Below are 17,497 nucleotides of genomic sequence, written 5' to 3' on the forward strand. Positions count from 1 at the left end.
TTTGAACGGGTATACTTATAATAATGAAATTTGGAGGGTGAAAATAAACGGATGTAGGCTTCTCAACTAGTCATAACAGGTGACGCAATAGTCATAAATGACGTCACAAGGCCACTGTGACCAATAATTTTAAATGGGACCAAATGGCAAGTGACAGCTCGTTTTGAAGGTATTGAAAATACCTATTCAGTCATACCAATTTTGTTTGGGTTTCGGCTGATTTTGATTGATAAATTGAAGAAATACGAAAATTATAGTTTCGCATTTAATTAGTAAAGATTTTAAAGTACGCCTCTGGTTAATTGTCAAAAAGGTTGACGTGTTTGAATTCTCTACTTGTCAAAAGTGTTTATACCTTGAAAATTTACCTAAGCTATTGTTTAACGAGACGTTCAAGTGTTTACATAGGCAAAATGGTACGTACTGTAGCCGACAGAGTAGCAGCTATCTTAATAATTGGTGAATGTAGAAACAATTTCCATGCAGCGGAACGACTGTTTAATGAGAGGTACCCCGATCGCCCTATATCGAGGGTTTATTTGAGGGAGTTTCTTCGGAAGTTTGAAGCATCAGGTAGTGTTCAAGATGCCAAACGATCTGGTCGACCAACAATTAGTGATGACAAAAAAATTGACATAATTGGAGAAATGGTAGTAAACCCTACTTCTTCCACAGCCCAAGTTGCGACTATCTGTGAAGTCAGTCAAAGGACAGTACATAGGGTGTTGGCTAAAAACAAATTACATCCATACAAATTAAAAATGGTGCACCAACTTTCAGATGATGACCCCGACCGAAGACTAGAATTCTGTGAAACTATGTCCAATAAAATAAACCAACAACCAGGCTACATACAGACAATTTGTTTTAGTGACGAAAGTACTTTCTTTCTCAATGGAAATGTTAACACTCAAAATGTGAGGTATTGGAGTGACACAAATCCTCACATCTTTCGTGAAAAACATACTCAATTTCCAGAAAAAGTAAATGTTTGGGCAGGTATTTTGGGAAACCACATAGTTGGGCCTCTTTTTCTCAATGCTAACTTAACCGGTGAATTGTATCTGGAGATGTTACAAAATGATATTGAGGCGTTAATTCTTGAAATTCTAGAAGATAATCCAGATGAATTCGACAACTTGGAAATAACGTTTCAACAAGTTGGTGCTCCTGCACACTATTACGGTGCAGTAAGACGTTACCTAGATGAAGAATATCGTGGTAGATGGATTGGACGACGAGGTTCGATCGAATGGCCAGCTCGGTCACCGGACCTTACACCATTAGATTTTTTTCTATGGGGGTACTTGAAATCTAAGGTTTACGCTACAGCACCTGACAGTATTGCCATTCTGAAACAACGAATTGTTGAAGAATGTAGGGCAATTTCTGCTGACACACTGGGACGAGTACGACAAGAGTTTAGCAATAGGATGCATTACTGCCAGGAAGTAAATGGAGCACATTTTGACACTTATTATAAGAACTGGTTCTTAAATCTTTATTAATTAAACGCGAAACTATAATTTTCGTATTTCTTCAATGTATCAATCAAAATCAGCCGAAACCCAAACAAAATTGGTATGACTGAATAGGTATTTTCAATACCTTTCAAACGAGCTGTCACTTGCCATAGGGTCCCATTTAAAATTATTGGTCACAGTGGCCTTGTGACGTCATTTATGACTATTGCGTCACCTGTTACGACCAGTTGAGAAGCCTACATCCGTTTATTTCCACCCTCCAAATTTCATTATTATAAGTATACCCGTTCAAAAGATACGAGGGGGGGAGGGGACTTTTGACTAGCACTGTATATTTTCGTATATAGTTTCCTCGAATTATCTGTCCCTTCCTATACTTGGTTGTTCGTGTTCTGCTGTAGTCCCTTGATAGTGTCATATATGCGCACAATAGACGCTTGGTCAGAGACATTGGACGTACCTTGTCCCAAAAATGTATGCCGCACTACAAATGGAATACAGAGAATTGAAAAACCTCAAATTATTCAAACAAAAGGTGAAATTATGGCTTCTGAATTCAGATTCCGCGCTAATTAATTACTTATTAAGTGCAATCAAGAAAAGTGACTTTTTTCTTCACGATAGGGACATCTATTTGTGACCGGATTTGACGTTTTACCTGTTTTTGACCTGTTTGAATCCGAATATAGACATTTCTGTTCGCTTGGTTTCAACTTATTTCTGGGATGGCTGTTGTGCTTGATTGTGTATAGTTGTCACGACGTCATAGGAATGAATGTGTTTATTTTATTTCAAGAATTAACAGGCGATCTTGTAGAAATCTCTGTTCATATTTGTCTATTTGCAATAATTAGAGAGTATTATATTAGGATGTGTTGGAAGTGAATAAACTTTATTGTTATGATAGTTTCCTTCTTGGAAGTTGTCCACTTCACTCGTTGGTGACTTGGAGCTGTAGCTTCTTTCGCAGCAGGAGCCTGCTTCCTCAGCATCCTGTCACCGACATCCCTCATTCCCGAATACTGTCATGTCCATAGCGCCGGCTCTAAAAATGCCCTGACGATCCCCAGGCAGTGACTTCTCGTTATCACAATTTCCGTGGGTTTAGTGCTCTCCTTTCTCAGTTTGGGTGAGGGGTAGAGAAATGAGAGCAAAAAGAGCACCCCTATATAGAATGTGAAAGAGAAAGGAAAAAGGAATGTGACTGCGGACAGCAGGCGGCTAGCTGCACCGTCTACGTCGTTACGGGGGCTACCTGACCGGCCTTCCATCCTAAAGCTACCAGACCGGCTAGACATTAAATATTTTTATTATTATTATATTGAGATTCTTAGTGTGATTTATTCATATTAATGAAATAGGTAGAACTTTTTCACACAAAAAAATGACATCACCTTCCATTCAGGATTCATATCTCATAGGTGTATGAAAATAGTGGACTTCGGTTAAAATTTTTACCGAGTATTTTTCTAAGCGCGTCAGTTTGTTTGCATTCTTGTGATCTGACGCAATAAAAGGAATACTTTTAACGCTTTTGGTGAAATTTACCGATAACTTTCCTTAAAAGTTCCTTTCCACTTTTAATTCAAAATTACGATGAATATGTTAATGTCATCATTGTTTACATTTTTGGAAGATGAAGGTGAGTAATTCAAGAAAAGATATACTCACCGAACATCAAAATTCAAAATTTCATAGCCTACTTGACGACGAATTTTTTGAAGGCATGTTATTTTGAATAAAACTCAAAGAAAAAAAAATTCTGTCATTTAACTTCAGGTTTGCCCATACTGCGGGTTTCGTTGAATTTATTGATAGTTAACAACTTTTTGTGTGATAATAAAACGCCTAACCTGTAAAATTTCCTCAACCAAACATAAACCTTCGATTTTAAAACCGGACGTCAGTGTGCATTCAAATTTGTTAATTTATATTTACTTATTTATATGTACATAGGTACGTTTATCTTTGATATAAATTGTTGTTTTTCGGTGCGAAAGTGAACCGAAAGTGAACACTCGTGAAAAATCCCATTATATCAATATACATCGGGTAAAAACCCGATGGTGTGAAAGGCGTCTAAAGCTGCATTCACAATCAATTCGCGGGCCGAAGTGCACTTCGGCACGAAATTTACCATTCGCAATAATCTTGGAACCAAATACTCAAATGAATCAAAAATGTAACTGATCAAAACATAAGCATCAGCATCACCTATAGCCGGCACGAAATTCCTTGCCGAAGTGATAGTTTGCGACTTGCAAGAAATTTTGTCTTGAATTTCATTGTGAATGGTAACGGAGAACGCCATCTGCTAAGCTTCCGTGCCGAAGTGCACTTCGGCCCGTGAATTGATTGTGAATGTAGCTCATAGATAAAGGAGATGTAGCTTTAAGGGTGCAGGAACAAATTTAGTCTACTTGACGAGGAATTTCTATGAACGCTCGATGATTTAGTTTCTTTCAAAGATTATAGAGTTAGGAAGATAGGAAACGCCCTCATTTCGCTAGTACTAAAAACTGACTACCTTTTGGCCTGTGTTTCACACAGGAATGAAACTGTTAAATAACAGTTTTCTATTTCATAATTGAAGGGCGAGAAATTCGAATTTTATTCCTCAATAAAAGGGCGCGAAATCCGAATTCTATTCCTTTTATTGAATTCAAATAAAGACTTAGTCGAAAACAGAAAAAACATTCTGAGCGACAAAACAAAATTAGGGCTTTGTTTTGTGATCAGGATGTGTTTTCATCTAAACAATTAATATTAATGAAATACTGTGTTAGATTTGCTATACTTGTTATTCGAAATTTATAAGAAATTTGTGACAGAATTGAATATTATACAGGGAGTATTCAGAGGTCAGGCTTTATTTTTCGGAAGGTACAACTGGTGAAAATAATTCACCTTTGAAAACACCCTGTAAACAAATAATAGAGCTTTGAATATAGGACACAAGAGAACATGGTGAAATGTTATATATCAAAGGTGTTATTTCTATACAAAAAATTTTTTTCCAATTAATGAAATCAGTTGAATTTGTACCAATCTTATCAGAAATTACATATTAGTTACAGAATTTTCGGAACCACAATAAAAATAGTTATTTAATCAACTAGGTTATTAATGAAAGAGATTAATGATTGAGATATTTTAACGTGCGACCACGTTAATGTTCGAGATCATTAATCGCTTAATTAATAAACGAGTTGATTACAAGATTTTTCCGTCGACCACATTTTGAATTGAATGTGAATTCTTGATTGCAAAAATTTTCTATCGATACCAAGGAGATATAGGAAAGGAGGCGCAGGTCACCAGTTCGTCGGGAACTGGTGTCTTTAGCAGTGGCGTAGCTTACCTGGACGTAAATTATTCATAAAAATCGTAGGGAAAGATTAACTTCGTCGTTAGTGAGAGCTGAGGAGACTATCAAAAGTTATTGGTACTTTATAAGTAAGTTTGTCAATGTAGAAAATGATGCATATTTGAAATGCGAGTGCGTTATTTCGAAAACTGAAATTTAAATGTTCAGTCTATAATTTATAATTATTCAATTCATTTTGCAGATTCTTATTGGAAACTCGCTGGATAGAATTCAAAATCATGTGCAATATTTTTCAGGTCTACAATACAAGAAGATGCCAAGATTCAAATGTTGATTTAGATATTTTGAACGAAAAATCCCTATTGATCCCCTATCGTCAAGCTGAAAAATATCAAAGAAGGCCTAGTGACAAAAGTAAACAATAAAAGTGATTGTAGGAAAATGTAGGAAAATGGATCTCTCTTTGAACTGACGAATTGGCAACAATATGCCCAAAATAATTAATTCCTTTTTTTTGCTTCCATCCTGAAATATTATACATTTTTTCTATGGATCCCACATATGCAATTTTTTATTTTTATAACGATGATCTATTCTCACATATTGAAGTTTGTCCTATCTGCTTTGGACACTTAGGCTATACATTCCGTATTCAATTTCATTATTGTCATTAAATCAATACATTTTTGATTAGTGAGCTAATAATTCCTATTTGAATGACATAGGATGATTGTTGAGTATTTCTCATTCACCTCGGTTCAAGATATATCAGTAGAGAGAATATTTTATATGCAAGTTATATTACCAAAAAATAATACTACATTTTGAATATTTTGTCCTATATTATAATAGCATATTTTAAGACAATATTGAAACACGGGACTGCTGATTACTTATAAAACATGTATGAAAAGATACAGTTGGAGAACATTAATGAGAAGCTACAATTGGGATGGTATGGTTACATTAGTTCACATTCATTTCAATTATCTCTTTTAACTAACCCATTTAATGATAAGCTTCTGTGTTGTCAGGAATCATTATCTAAGCTACTACAGTTTTTTTTCTTCAGATGTTTATTACGACGTTGATTTCGCTCTATTAAACCAACTTATGGAACTGTAAAAGTTCGTCCCTGAGCCATATGATAATTTTTTCCTACTCAACATATCCATATTGATTTAAATAATGACTGCACCATTTTATTTCCAATAACAATTAGCCATTATAGGATAGTGTTTTCCTGCAGTACCTGGAATTAAACCTTTTATCCGGAAACACTATACCTAAAAACAAAAATTAATTGGAAGAAATTGTTGAGATATACACCAACTACGTATTTTCTTCTGCTAAATTTTCTAGGGTATGTGTTTAACATTTCAATGGAAACTGATTATGTGACGAGAAAAGTTATAAAGGAGCACATGTATATAATGAAATGTATATTAATGAAAAATTATTTTATATACCCAGCCCAGTTTGAAAGTACTTTTTGAAATATCATACTTACTAAATGTATCATGAAAAACTGAATTGCTTTCCACTATCGTCGGGGAGAGTTCCTTTGAATTGGACGGCCCATGAACCGGACGCTACAGTTTTTTAAAAGACTCGATGGTGATTCGGCATCCTTTACGTAAATCCCATTTTCGCACCAAGGCGCGAGCCACAGGGTCAGCCATTTTACAAGAGATCTCGATCGATGTTGCGAAAATGGGATTTACGTAAGGGATGCTAAATTGCTATCGAGTTTAGAAGAAAACTGTAGCGTCCGGATCATGGGCTGTCCAGTTCAAAGGAACTCTCCCCTACTTGTTCATCAATTGCACATAGTTTATACTTATACGGTTTTCTCACATATTTCCTGAAAGTTCATCTTTACTCATCTGTCTTTCCTAAATCATCATACTTACTCAAGTAAACTCTTATATTATTAAGCAGTTTTCGTTGTCCTACTGCATTTTTTCCACAGGTATATATAGGTCAGATAATCATATAGCGACATTTTTTCTTCTTTCCATTTAGCTCATATGCCTTCAGTACTGAACTTCAGAACTAGGTATATAGCTGTTGGTGTACTTCAAATCTTGAATGTCTGCAGCACTAACTGTTCTCGTAAACTGTATCCCACATTATTGTGATAAATTCGATTTAATAACTCTGGATGGAGAATTTTCTGATGGAATATGGTAAAAACCAACGTCTTCTATACAGATCAAATCATTCTGCTTAAAAATGTAAATCTAACCTCCCATTTCGTCTGTTCACATCTAAGTTACTATAAGTTGAAATTTCTATTCTATCTACGCCAATGCGCCCTAGTGGGACGTCATTGGACGCAGCCGTGTATTTCCGATCTCCACTTGCGCCTCCTTTCCGATATCTCCTTGATCGATACCTAGTCAAATTTGACACCTTCTAAATTTTCTATGTTCATATCGGAATGTTGATATGTATGCGGCCAATCGAACAATTCGAGAAGTCCACAGAGGGCATATTCGAGTTGTGACATTTTGAGTAAATCACATTGATATCGTTCCCTAAAATATCTGTTAAAGAATGTGTGGAACTGGTGGAACCTGAAGTTGTAGTACATAGATATATTGATTACTCTTTAACCATCATAATTTTTCAGCAAACTCCACAATTCATCTCTTTTCAATTCACCCGCTAGGTACTACGAAAATCAATGCGACATACAAATAAAATAATTATTTGGGAAGCTGCTGAATACTTATATGTTCGATTACCCATGACAATAATGCATTAATAGGAAATTAACCAATAAAAGGGTTCATTAACAACTAATTTCGTGTACGTTAAAGATTGCTATTGTTAAGAGGTCGGCGGAAATTTTTTTTACATAGGTTTAACCTGTGTATGTCAGTGAAGACATGTAAAATTAACAAGTCAACACCAAAATGCGAATAACTTCACTAATAACATAAATTACATACCAACATAATAAAACATATATATCCAGCTATAAACGATAAAATTCAGTGATGAATTGAAATAGGTGTAACTATTCTAATGAATGAAATTGTTGTCTAAATTGTTGACTGACTATCCGAAGTGGAAAGACATATAATTAATTAGAGGAAAGGGGATTTTGGCTTCAGGACTGCTAATGGGGTGAATAATACACTCACTTTGAACTGTCGACGTTTCGATCCTGTTTGGGATCTTCTTCAGGACTAAAAATATTTATTAAAATTCAGGACAAATTGAATAATCTGGTTACAATAACACAACCCAACAACACACAAAATTCCTCAGAAAACGACTCACATTCAGTTGGAATTCTTTGCTTTTTTCTTTTTGTTTTTTTTAATTACCTCACATATACACATATTCAACTCACCAATTAGGTCAAGTGTATTGCGATGTGGCTAAATTTGTTCAATATCATTGGAGCATACAAATATTATATTACGTCAAATCTATTATTTTATTTAGGAACGTATGTGGTGGCTCTGTTAGCTCGGCAAATATGGTACTGGTTGCCGATCGCCGGTGTCTTACTTTTCCCAAACATGTTGCGGCGTATCTCCCCCAACTCTGATTTATTTTTTATCAATTCTCGCAATAAATTATTATAAATTAAACTCAATTTTTGAGTATCTGTACGAACATTAACTGTTTCATGTATGGAAATGTGTACCATTTCACTAATACATCACTTCTGTGATAGTTACGTTCTTCATCCAAAATTTTTACCTCATCGAAGTCAAAATTATGATTTCCTTGAAAGTGGTGTAAGGCTAGCGCGATTTTTTCGTTTTTAACTCCATTATTTTCTTTGCAGTCATATTTTTGCTGACGTATACGATTTTTCTGGTATTGTTTTGTCATGCCGACATAAGATAGGTTGCAATCTTTACATGGAATTTGGTACACCAAATTGAAGGTCATCAATGTTGGATGGGAATCTTTCAATTTTGTGTATAATTATATATAAATTAAATGTATCGACACATTTTACGCGGAAGAAAGTCCATACACGAAAGAAATTGAAAATATCAAAATCAGATGTCAAATGTCAGTGCTGAATTTGAAAATAAAAATCATTGTGTGGAAGTTAAAAAGACTTGAAATTGAAAAATCATCAATACGAACTAAAATTAATAGTCTAATACCTGCAGATATTTCCATTTTTTTGTAGAACACATGATAAATACGATAAATATTTCATTTCAATTAAAAACAATAACTTGAATAGAATTCAGAGTTTATGTAGGGAGCAGGCTACATTTAGGCTGGAAACAAAAAAGAATTTTGTGTTTAATTATACGAACATACAATTACCTGAATAAATTATGCAAATTCTTAGTGTAGGTCCAAAATTCAACATCCCGGTTCACTCAATTTCTAAATGTAAATTGAATATCAACATAATAAAAGACTTTGAATACATTTCGAATAGTCAATCAGATTTTTCTGAAGAAACGAAAAATGACCTTAGATCCTCTTTCACTAACATCACCACAAATAATTGTAATAAATTAAAGAGAAATAACAAAAAAAACAATTTATTCTTGACCAAGCTTGTTTCAGCAAGAAAATTTCTCCAGGATCATCCTGAATGCATTGTATCTAAATCAGATAAGGGAAATAGCACAGTTTTCATGTATAAAGATTATTACACTGCAGCCATGAGTGAATTAGTGAATGATGAAACTACATATAGAAACCTCAATGAAGACCCTACCTCTATTTTTCAAACAAAGAGTAACGAATTAGTAAACAACCTTTTTAACCAACATATTATAAGTAAACCCACAATGAAAAAACTTATAACACATAACTGCTTACCACCAAGAAAGTATGGACTGAGAAAAACGCATAAACCTAATCTCAGCATGCGACCTATTGTTAGTTGTTTAAATTTCCCCGCATACAACTTATCCATTTGTATTCACCAAATTTTATCTCCTTGGACTACAACTTTTGACTATAATGTGAAGAATTCATTCGAGCTTGATGAATTCGTAAAAACAGTATAGTTACCCCCAAACTATGTTTTAGTGTCATTGGACGTGGTCTCGTTGTTTACCAAAATACCTGAGCAGTTAGTTTTGCGTATTATATACGGGAAAATTGGTCACAGATATCAGCCTACACAGAATTAAATAGAACTATGTTATGTAGGATTATAGATTTCATTTTTGATTCTAGTTATTTTTCGATTAATGGACAAGTATACTTACAGATTGAGGGCACGGCGATGGGCAACCCGGCGAGCCCTACCATAGCCAACATAGTGATGCAATATGTCATTTATAAATATGTTAAAAAAAAATTTAATTCGTTCCATCATCGAATTCAGTTCACTTTAGAGGAGGAGACACAGAATAGGATATCATTTCTAGATGTCCAACTTATCAGACAAAATGATGGATCTATCTCAACCAATTGGTACACCAAACCTACTTCCTCAAACCGAGTTCTTAATTACCTCTCAAACCACCCACAAATACATAAAAATAATACAATTAAGAATCTGTTGTTTAGATGTTACAGTCTCAGTAGTAGAGAATTTTGGTCGGCCAATGAGATTAAAATTGAAAATATTTTAAAAACTAACAATTATCCCAGAAATTTAGTGAACAAAACCATGCAAATTTATAAAAACAAGTTTATTAAAACCACGACACGGAATGAGGATCAGACTGAAAACCATAATCACACCTATTATAAATTTCCATGTATTGAAGGATTGTTGGATAAGATTGAAATTTTAGTAAAAAATCACTCAACTAACATCAAGCTTGCTTTCTATCCACTCACAAAACTAGAAACAATATTATACATAAAATTGAAAGATTCCCATTCAAAATTGATGACCTCCAATTTGGTGTACCAAATTTCATGTAAAGATTGCAACCTATCTTATGTCGGCATGACCAAACAATACCTGAAAAATCGTATACGTATAAATATGACTGCAAAGAAAATAATAGGGTAAAAAACAAAAAAACCACGCTAGCCTTACACCACTTCCAAGAAAATCATAATTTTGATTTCGATGAGGTAAAAATTTTGGATAAAGAAAGTAACTATCACAGAAGATGTATTAGTGAAATGGTACACATTTCCATACATGAAACAGTTAATGTTCGTACAGATACTCAAAAATTGAGTTTAATTCATAATAATCTATTGCGAGAAATTGATAAAAAATAAATCAGAGTTGGGGGAGATACACTGCAACATGTTACATGAAAAGTAAGACACCGGCGATCGGCAACCAGTACCATATTTGCCGAGCTAACAGAGCCACCACATACGTTCCTAAATAAAATAATAGATTTGACGGAATATAATATTTGTATGCCCCAATGATATTGAACAAATTTAGCCACATTGCAATACACTTGACCTAATTGGTGAGTTGAATATGTGTATATATAAGGTAATTAGAAAAAACAAAAAGAAAAAAGCAAAGAATTCCACCTGAATGTGAGTCGTTGTAACCAGATTGTTCAATTTGTCCTAAATTTTAATAAATATTTTTAGTCCTGAAGAAGATCCCAAACAGGATCGAAACGTCGACAGTTTGAAGTGAGTGTATTATTCACCCCATTAGCAGTTCTGAAGCCAAGATCCCATTTCCTCTAGTTATAAGCAAGGACGAGATTGTTTGACATATAATTAATGAAACAAAAAGTTTGCGAGACATTTGCTAGTCCGATTTAAAAATATAGAAGGGGGTTTATTCTTCACAAAACGTTGGGTATAAGCCTAGAAGTACGAGTGCATATTAATTGGTTTTGAGATAATAAGACTTAAAGTTTTTTAAATTCGACCTGTTGCTTTCTCAAGTACTTTGTATTGCTTTGTCCTTTTCACTTGAAGTTTTGGAATTACTCTATCATACCATCTTCAGCTTGTCCCACCTCTTACTCATAGACAACTGGTGATTTTCGAGGTGCAACTCTTCACTTACACCAACTTCAGATCGAATATCAGAGAACAATTTTTTTTCCTGCTCAGTATTTGAGAGATGCAAGCTCAGAGATTCTATAATAGCTATACTGATTCCTGGAGAAACTTTCAATTTTTACAGCAGTTCATCAACTCAATGTCTTGACATACTGAAAATCCTATTCACTTCAGAGTACTGAAAATAAAAATCCATCAATATCAGAGCTACATTGTACGAGTTTTAATACTTACGTTTCCATTTTCATGGTAAATTCAAAAAACTTTTATTCGGAGAATCTTTTGTATCTACTAAGCTAAAGCTTCTGTGGTATTTTGTTTGTTCCAGTATTCAATCATATTTGTAGTGTTATTTTTGTAGCATGTTTTGATTTGGAATAAATATGACTTTAGGCTTGCGGCTTTCACACTCCTCTCCGGAGGAAAATTCACTTATCCCAGATATTTCAGATATCAAAAGGATAAAGCTCTGTTGGAGCCCTTTCCAGGTTTTCGGGCTCGTGGTGGTGGTCGGCTTCCTGCCGCCGGTTGGATTCCTACTCCACTCGCACTTCCTGTCGGAGCAGACGTTGTTCCACTGAATTTCCCATGTACTTGCGTACAGTTCTCGCCGTTCCCAGCAGTACCGCGTTCTGCATGAGTCTATAGATATTTTCGTCCAGCTGAAGTTTCCTCAAGTTCTCTAGTAGTTTCTTCGGTATCAGGCCTGTAGATGATATGACAATAGGGATGGTCTTGATATCTTTAAGATCTGCTTTTCGAAGTAGTGTTTCAAATCTGTTCTCACCAATATTGCTACTCCTCCTCCGGTGTTTGTAGTCACATCTATATGTTTCATAATTCATGAAATTCAGTCGTCTCTTCCGGTTTATTCTTGTTACGGTAGGGCTATAATATCAGGTCATCTCTCTGATATTATTTCTTCTATCTCGGCTTTAAGAGTGTTGATCCCATTTATGTTTCACGAGATTATCTTGAGGGATTTCTTCCTAATTTCCGTAAAGTCCATCAATTCAGTTTACTGAATAATGCTTGGAGTTTTTTCTCCATTTCTCTTTCAAATTTCAACATTATCTTGTTGAACATTTTTTCCGTGAAGATATCTAGATCATCGGCTGGTTCAGATATTTTTCTTTTTTCTGGTTGACTATTTACAGTCGGTTTTAATTGAGTCTTCTTTCGTTCCTCTTTCTTCTGCATAGGCTTAGAAGTTTCTTTCTTCTTTTCCTGTTCTGCAGGTTTGGTTATTACAGTTTCCTGAACTTTTCGTGCAGGTGTTGCTTTATTCGACGGCTTTTTCGGTTCTGTCTGTTTTTGGCCGGCTCTCTTCTTTCTGGTCACCTGCTTAAATTCGCTACATCCCTTGTAGCTTGCAGGATGACCTTCTTCACCACATAAATCGCATATAGCGTTTCTTTCTTCACCTTTCCTGGTGAGTTCACAATCCTTGCTGCTATGGTTTCCCGAACACTTCACACATATCCACGGAAAGGAGCATTTATTTTGTGCGTGTCCGTACCTTTGGCATCGGAAGCATTGGCTTGGAATTTCTGCCTTCTTCTTTGGTTCGACTGTAATACGAAGGTTGTAGAGTCGTTGGTTGTCGAATATCTCCTTCTTTTGCGTTTTAACCAGATATAATGGTATCGGCTTTTTCGTTTTGTTTGATGTCATTTTAGACACCTCAGCATCATCGATTCCCTGGAATCTCAGGTCATTTTTAATCAATTCCAGATCTGCGTCTATTGGAAGATGCCTAATGACGGCGTAAATTTTCTATTCCTCTTCCATCTGGTATGTGAAATACTCCTTTCCAAGTTCGTCGAAGAATTTAGTTATTTTTCTGTAGTCATCTACAGTTGTGGCTATAATCTTGATTCCGTCTTTCACTACAGTAGCCCGGTTATAGCTGAATTTCTTGGTATAGAGAGTTTTTGAGATCTCTACCCAATCTGATGTACCCATCATCGTGATGGGTGGGATTTTATCCCTTTTAGGCACTCCCGTTGTCTTCTTGACGGTCTCCTCATCAGAAGAGGAGCTTTCTTTTCGCGCGCGTTTAGTTGGGGGCGCGTTTGGGGCCTTCGCAACCAACGTTGTATCATTTTTCTTTGTTTCGGGTTGTGGAACAATTCCTTTAAGGGAATTATTTTTGGAACCCGCTACCGGTTTTGTAATTGTGGCGTAAGTGGGGGATTTTGGCATATTATTTCGGGTCATTTCCTCTCTCAAGAGGCGCATCTCACCGACCAACTGTGACACAGTTTCGGTCAGTTTGACAATTTGAGCTTTCAACTGCCCATTCTCTTCCCCGAGCTCTACAAGCTACTCGTGTTCGCCGTCGCTGAATTCTTCAGCATCAGTCGCTTCCCTATAGGAACCCTCATTATCTGAGGTTTCCAACATGGTTTTTTACTCAGATTTTTCAAAATATCAAACAATTTGAAAATAATAAAATATTCAGGAATCTTCACTGAAATAGTCTAATATAAAACTATGGTATAAAGCCAAAAGTCTTCTACGCTATGAGAAAAATCAGAAAAAAAGATACGAAAAATAAGCTCAACTGATGTTTTACGTAGTACCAACGATTCAAGATCTGGACACTGATAGATGAACACCAACTTTGAAAATTTTAACGAATTAAAATTTCGATAACAAATATAGAACCTACACAAACTTCACAGACGGAATCAAATATTCCGTAGCTTCGCTAGTGTACACTTTCACTTCGACTTTCTCTTCCACTTTCTCTTTTACAACACGTCCGCTCTTGTCGAGTTCTGTCACAAATGTAAACATTGTCGGCCATTTAAGGTCGGAAACGGTCCCACCAATAAAAAAGCGGACGTCTATTGTCGTCACTGTGGTATATGAAGTCACTGTATGTAGTCGCTTCGTTTCCCATCTTCCTAACTCTATAATCTTTGTTTTCTTCAAGCCCGTTCGTCACAGCCGAAAATTCTCTAGAGAATTTACTCGTGAATATTCTTCAGTTACATACGTACTTTCGGTAGAATTCACTGTTCAGTTGCATACAAAATTATTTCTGCCAGTTTCTTGCCAAAATTCTGTAGAGAATTTTCGCCTGTTATAAACAGGCTTTATAGAGGATTTGGGCTTGATTGAATTTTTCCATTAATCAATTCAGATAGAACAGGGCAGTTAAACAGTTCAAGCTTCCATTTGACCGGTAATACTCATATAATACAACATACAAAATAATGATAAAAATGATATTTCTGATTCGACAAATTCATTATACATTTACTGCCTATTTTTCATACCACGATTTTTATTCGATAATTTTTCAGGCACAATTTCTGAAACGTCAAGGATTCTGTTCTGCTTTGAGGAGTTCAGCAGGATGTAATTTACTGCACGCAGCTTGCATAAATGGTGACATAGAGTTGGTGAATTATATGATCAATTATATATTCACGGACTTCAATATGGTGGAGCATTTGATGGAAAAATAATGGTGTCCATTTCGAGCTTGTCGGAGTAGGAATTATTTCAATTCTTTGAATCAAGTTGTGGAGAATAATTATTCTTCCTTGATTTTTTTTCAAGCTATTTAGTAGAATAGATAGATCAGATTCAAGTTATTTCATTGATGCCTTCATAATGCTTGATCAGAAAATAGTACATATGAATACAGACACATTGAGAAGCATGTTTAATTGATAATACCTTCAAGGTAAATTATAATTATAATTGGGGATGTAATGAATTTTTCAACGAGCATTGAATAAATTTATCATACTCTATATGTTTTTTCTTGAACATTATGACATTGATAATTCATTTGGGATTCAATACCCATTATCCAACCTTACTGTCACAACCACCGATACAGTAACGACTAAATATGGTTACAACCTATTAGTCTACAAGCTAGAAATATTCACGAGAAAGAAATTTGGGAAGGCTGATTCTTCAATATATGATTCCCTGGAGTCACCCGAATAGACACAGCTGTAAGACGTTGCGTTCTCTACAGTGACTTTGTAAAGTTCACTACAATGACTTTGTAAAGTTCACTACAGCGTTTTCTAGTGCTCAGTGCGCATTGGTAAAGAAGATGAAATTGCAGTCATCTAAGGAATATTTATTTTGGTTGCATCTACTTCGGAACACAATTGAGAAAACGATTTGGCAATAGGAATCAATTTAGATGCATTCCACCAGCTGATATATATATGAAGTGTTACGATCTGAATTGAGCTAATTCAGTCAATTTGCCATCGCCAGGGCCATTATAGGGAGAATGTTCCACCGAAGAAAAGCATAGGGTGACCATAGTTTCGGTCTCATTCGACTTCGTTAGAGCAACACAGCTTCTTCTCCCCTCGAAAAACCTTTGGAATTAATGAACCCTTATTGAAAACTGGCAGACGCTACCGGGTATTATTGAGTAGTACTCGAGATGCTATTGTTATAGCGAAATACTTTTCGTGGTTCAAAAACTCGTTTTTGTGAAAATCATATAATCGGTTTCAGTTATGGATTTTCATCAAGTATCGGCCACATCATTCTGATATTCCCATTTTCTCTGCCTCTTTCGGTCTCTCTCGAAGGTCTTCAAGATGGCTGCCTGCGACCATAGAGGTAGGTCTGGATTTCTAGCTAGCTAAACAGGCGTCGATTGGCACTTTGGCGTGGATTGCGGCGAGGCGGCAGGTATCGAGATGCTGACGAGGATGATTGCGGCTCTGAATAAGAATGTAAATGAGCTTCGAACATCAGTAGAATTCTGCTCAGGTAAAATCACTGATTTCGAGCGGAAGTTATTGAAATTGGATGAAGTAGTTAAGCTCACTAATCAACTGAAGGTAGAAAATGAGTCCATGAAAAAAGAAATTTCCAATCTTGATCATAGGATTGGATTGGACAGTCTGGAACAACATGCAAGGGAAAATATCATTGAAATAATGGATGTTCCAGAGAAAAACAATGAAAACTTAATAGAAATAATGACCAGTATTGATTCTTTCTTTCAATTGCAAAGAGGAGCCAGAGAAGGTCGGCTTAAAGATGAACCTAGGCAAAACAAAAGTATTGACTGACCAAAATATTAAAGTCGAAATAGATGGTGGTGAGATCGAGAAAGTCAACGAATATGTATACCTGGGACATACAATAACACTTGGCAAAGAGAACCAAACTGCAGAGATCACGAGAAGAATCCGTATGACCTGGGCCGCAGTGGGAAAACTTAGAAATGTGCTTAGAAATCCAGACATTCCTATAAATCTAAAGAGAAAAGTCTTCAACACCTGTATACTCCCAGTTCTGACCTACGGAGTAGAAACAATGACACTCACACTCACAGTCCACTCAGCAAATCGAATGAGAACGACCCAGAGATCTATTGAAAGAGCTATGCTAGGAATCTCCTTGAGAGAGCATATTCTAAATGATGAGATCAGGAATCGAACAATGTAATAGGTAGGATAGCGGAAATGAAATGGGCCTGGGTGGGACATGTGGCTCGGTAGGAAGACGATCGATGGACAAAGGAAATTGTACATTGTAGACCACGAGCACATAAACGAAGTATAGGAAGACCACCAAAACGCTGGTTAGATGACATCAAGGCAAAGACCGAATGAACTGGAAGATTCAAGGGGAGGCCTATATCCAGGAGTGGATGCAGACAGGCTGCTGAACAAGAAGGTTGATTCTTTCATGGAATACGAGATTAAACCGGAGGAGTTGGATTTTGTCACCAGAGTCC

The 17,497-nt window shown here is 35.8% G+C and overlaps 1 protein-coding gene across 4 annotated transcripts in view; it reads left to right on the top strand.

Moving 5' to 3' along the window:
* Nucleotides 1-15,527, top strand: part of LOC123318010 (eye-specific diacylglycerol kinase) — a 291,641-nt gene extending 276,114 nt beyond the window's left edge. For 2 of the 4 annotated variants that reach the window (XM_044904662.1, XM_044904663.1), the window contains exon 15: nt 15,072-15,527. In XM_044904662.1, the coding sequence (XP_044760597.1) occupies nt 15,072-15,236 (165 nt within the window). In that variant the 3' untranslated portion in view covers nt 15,237-15,527. Of the gene's footprint in view, nt 1-5,884; nt 6,316-15,071 lie in introns of those variants that run through there. The other 2 variants (XM_044904665.1, XM_044904664.1) reach the window with 2 other exon arrangements.
* The last annotated feature ends 1,970 nt before the right edge of the window (nt 15,528-17,497 follow it).

The sequence above is a fragment of the Coccinella septempunctata genome, chromosome 7, assembly GCF_907165205.1.
Source record: "Coccinella septempunctata chromosome 7, icCocSept1.1, whole genome shotgun sequence".
Lineage (NCBI taxonomy): Eukaryota > Metazoa > Arthropoda > Insecta > Coleoptera > Coccinellidae > Coccinella > Coccinella septempunctata.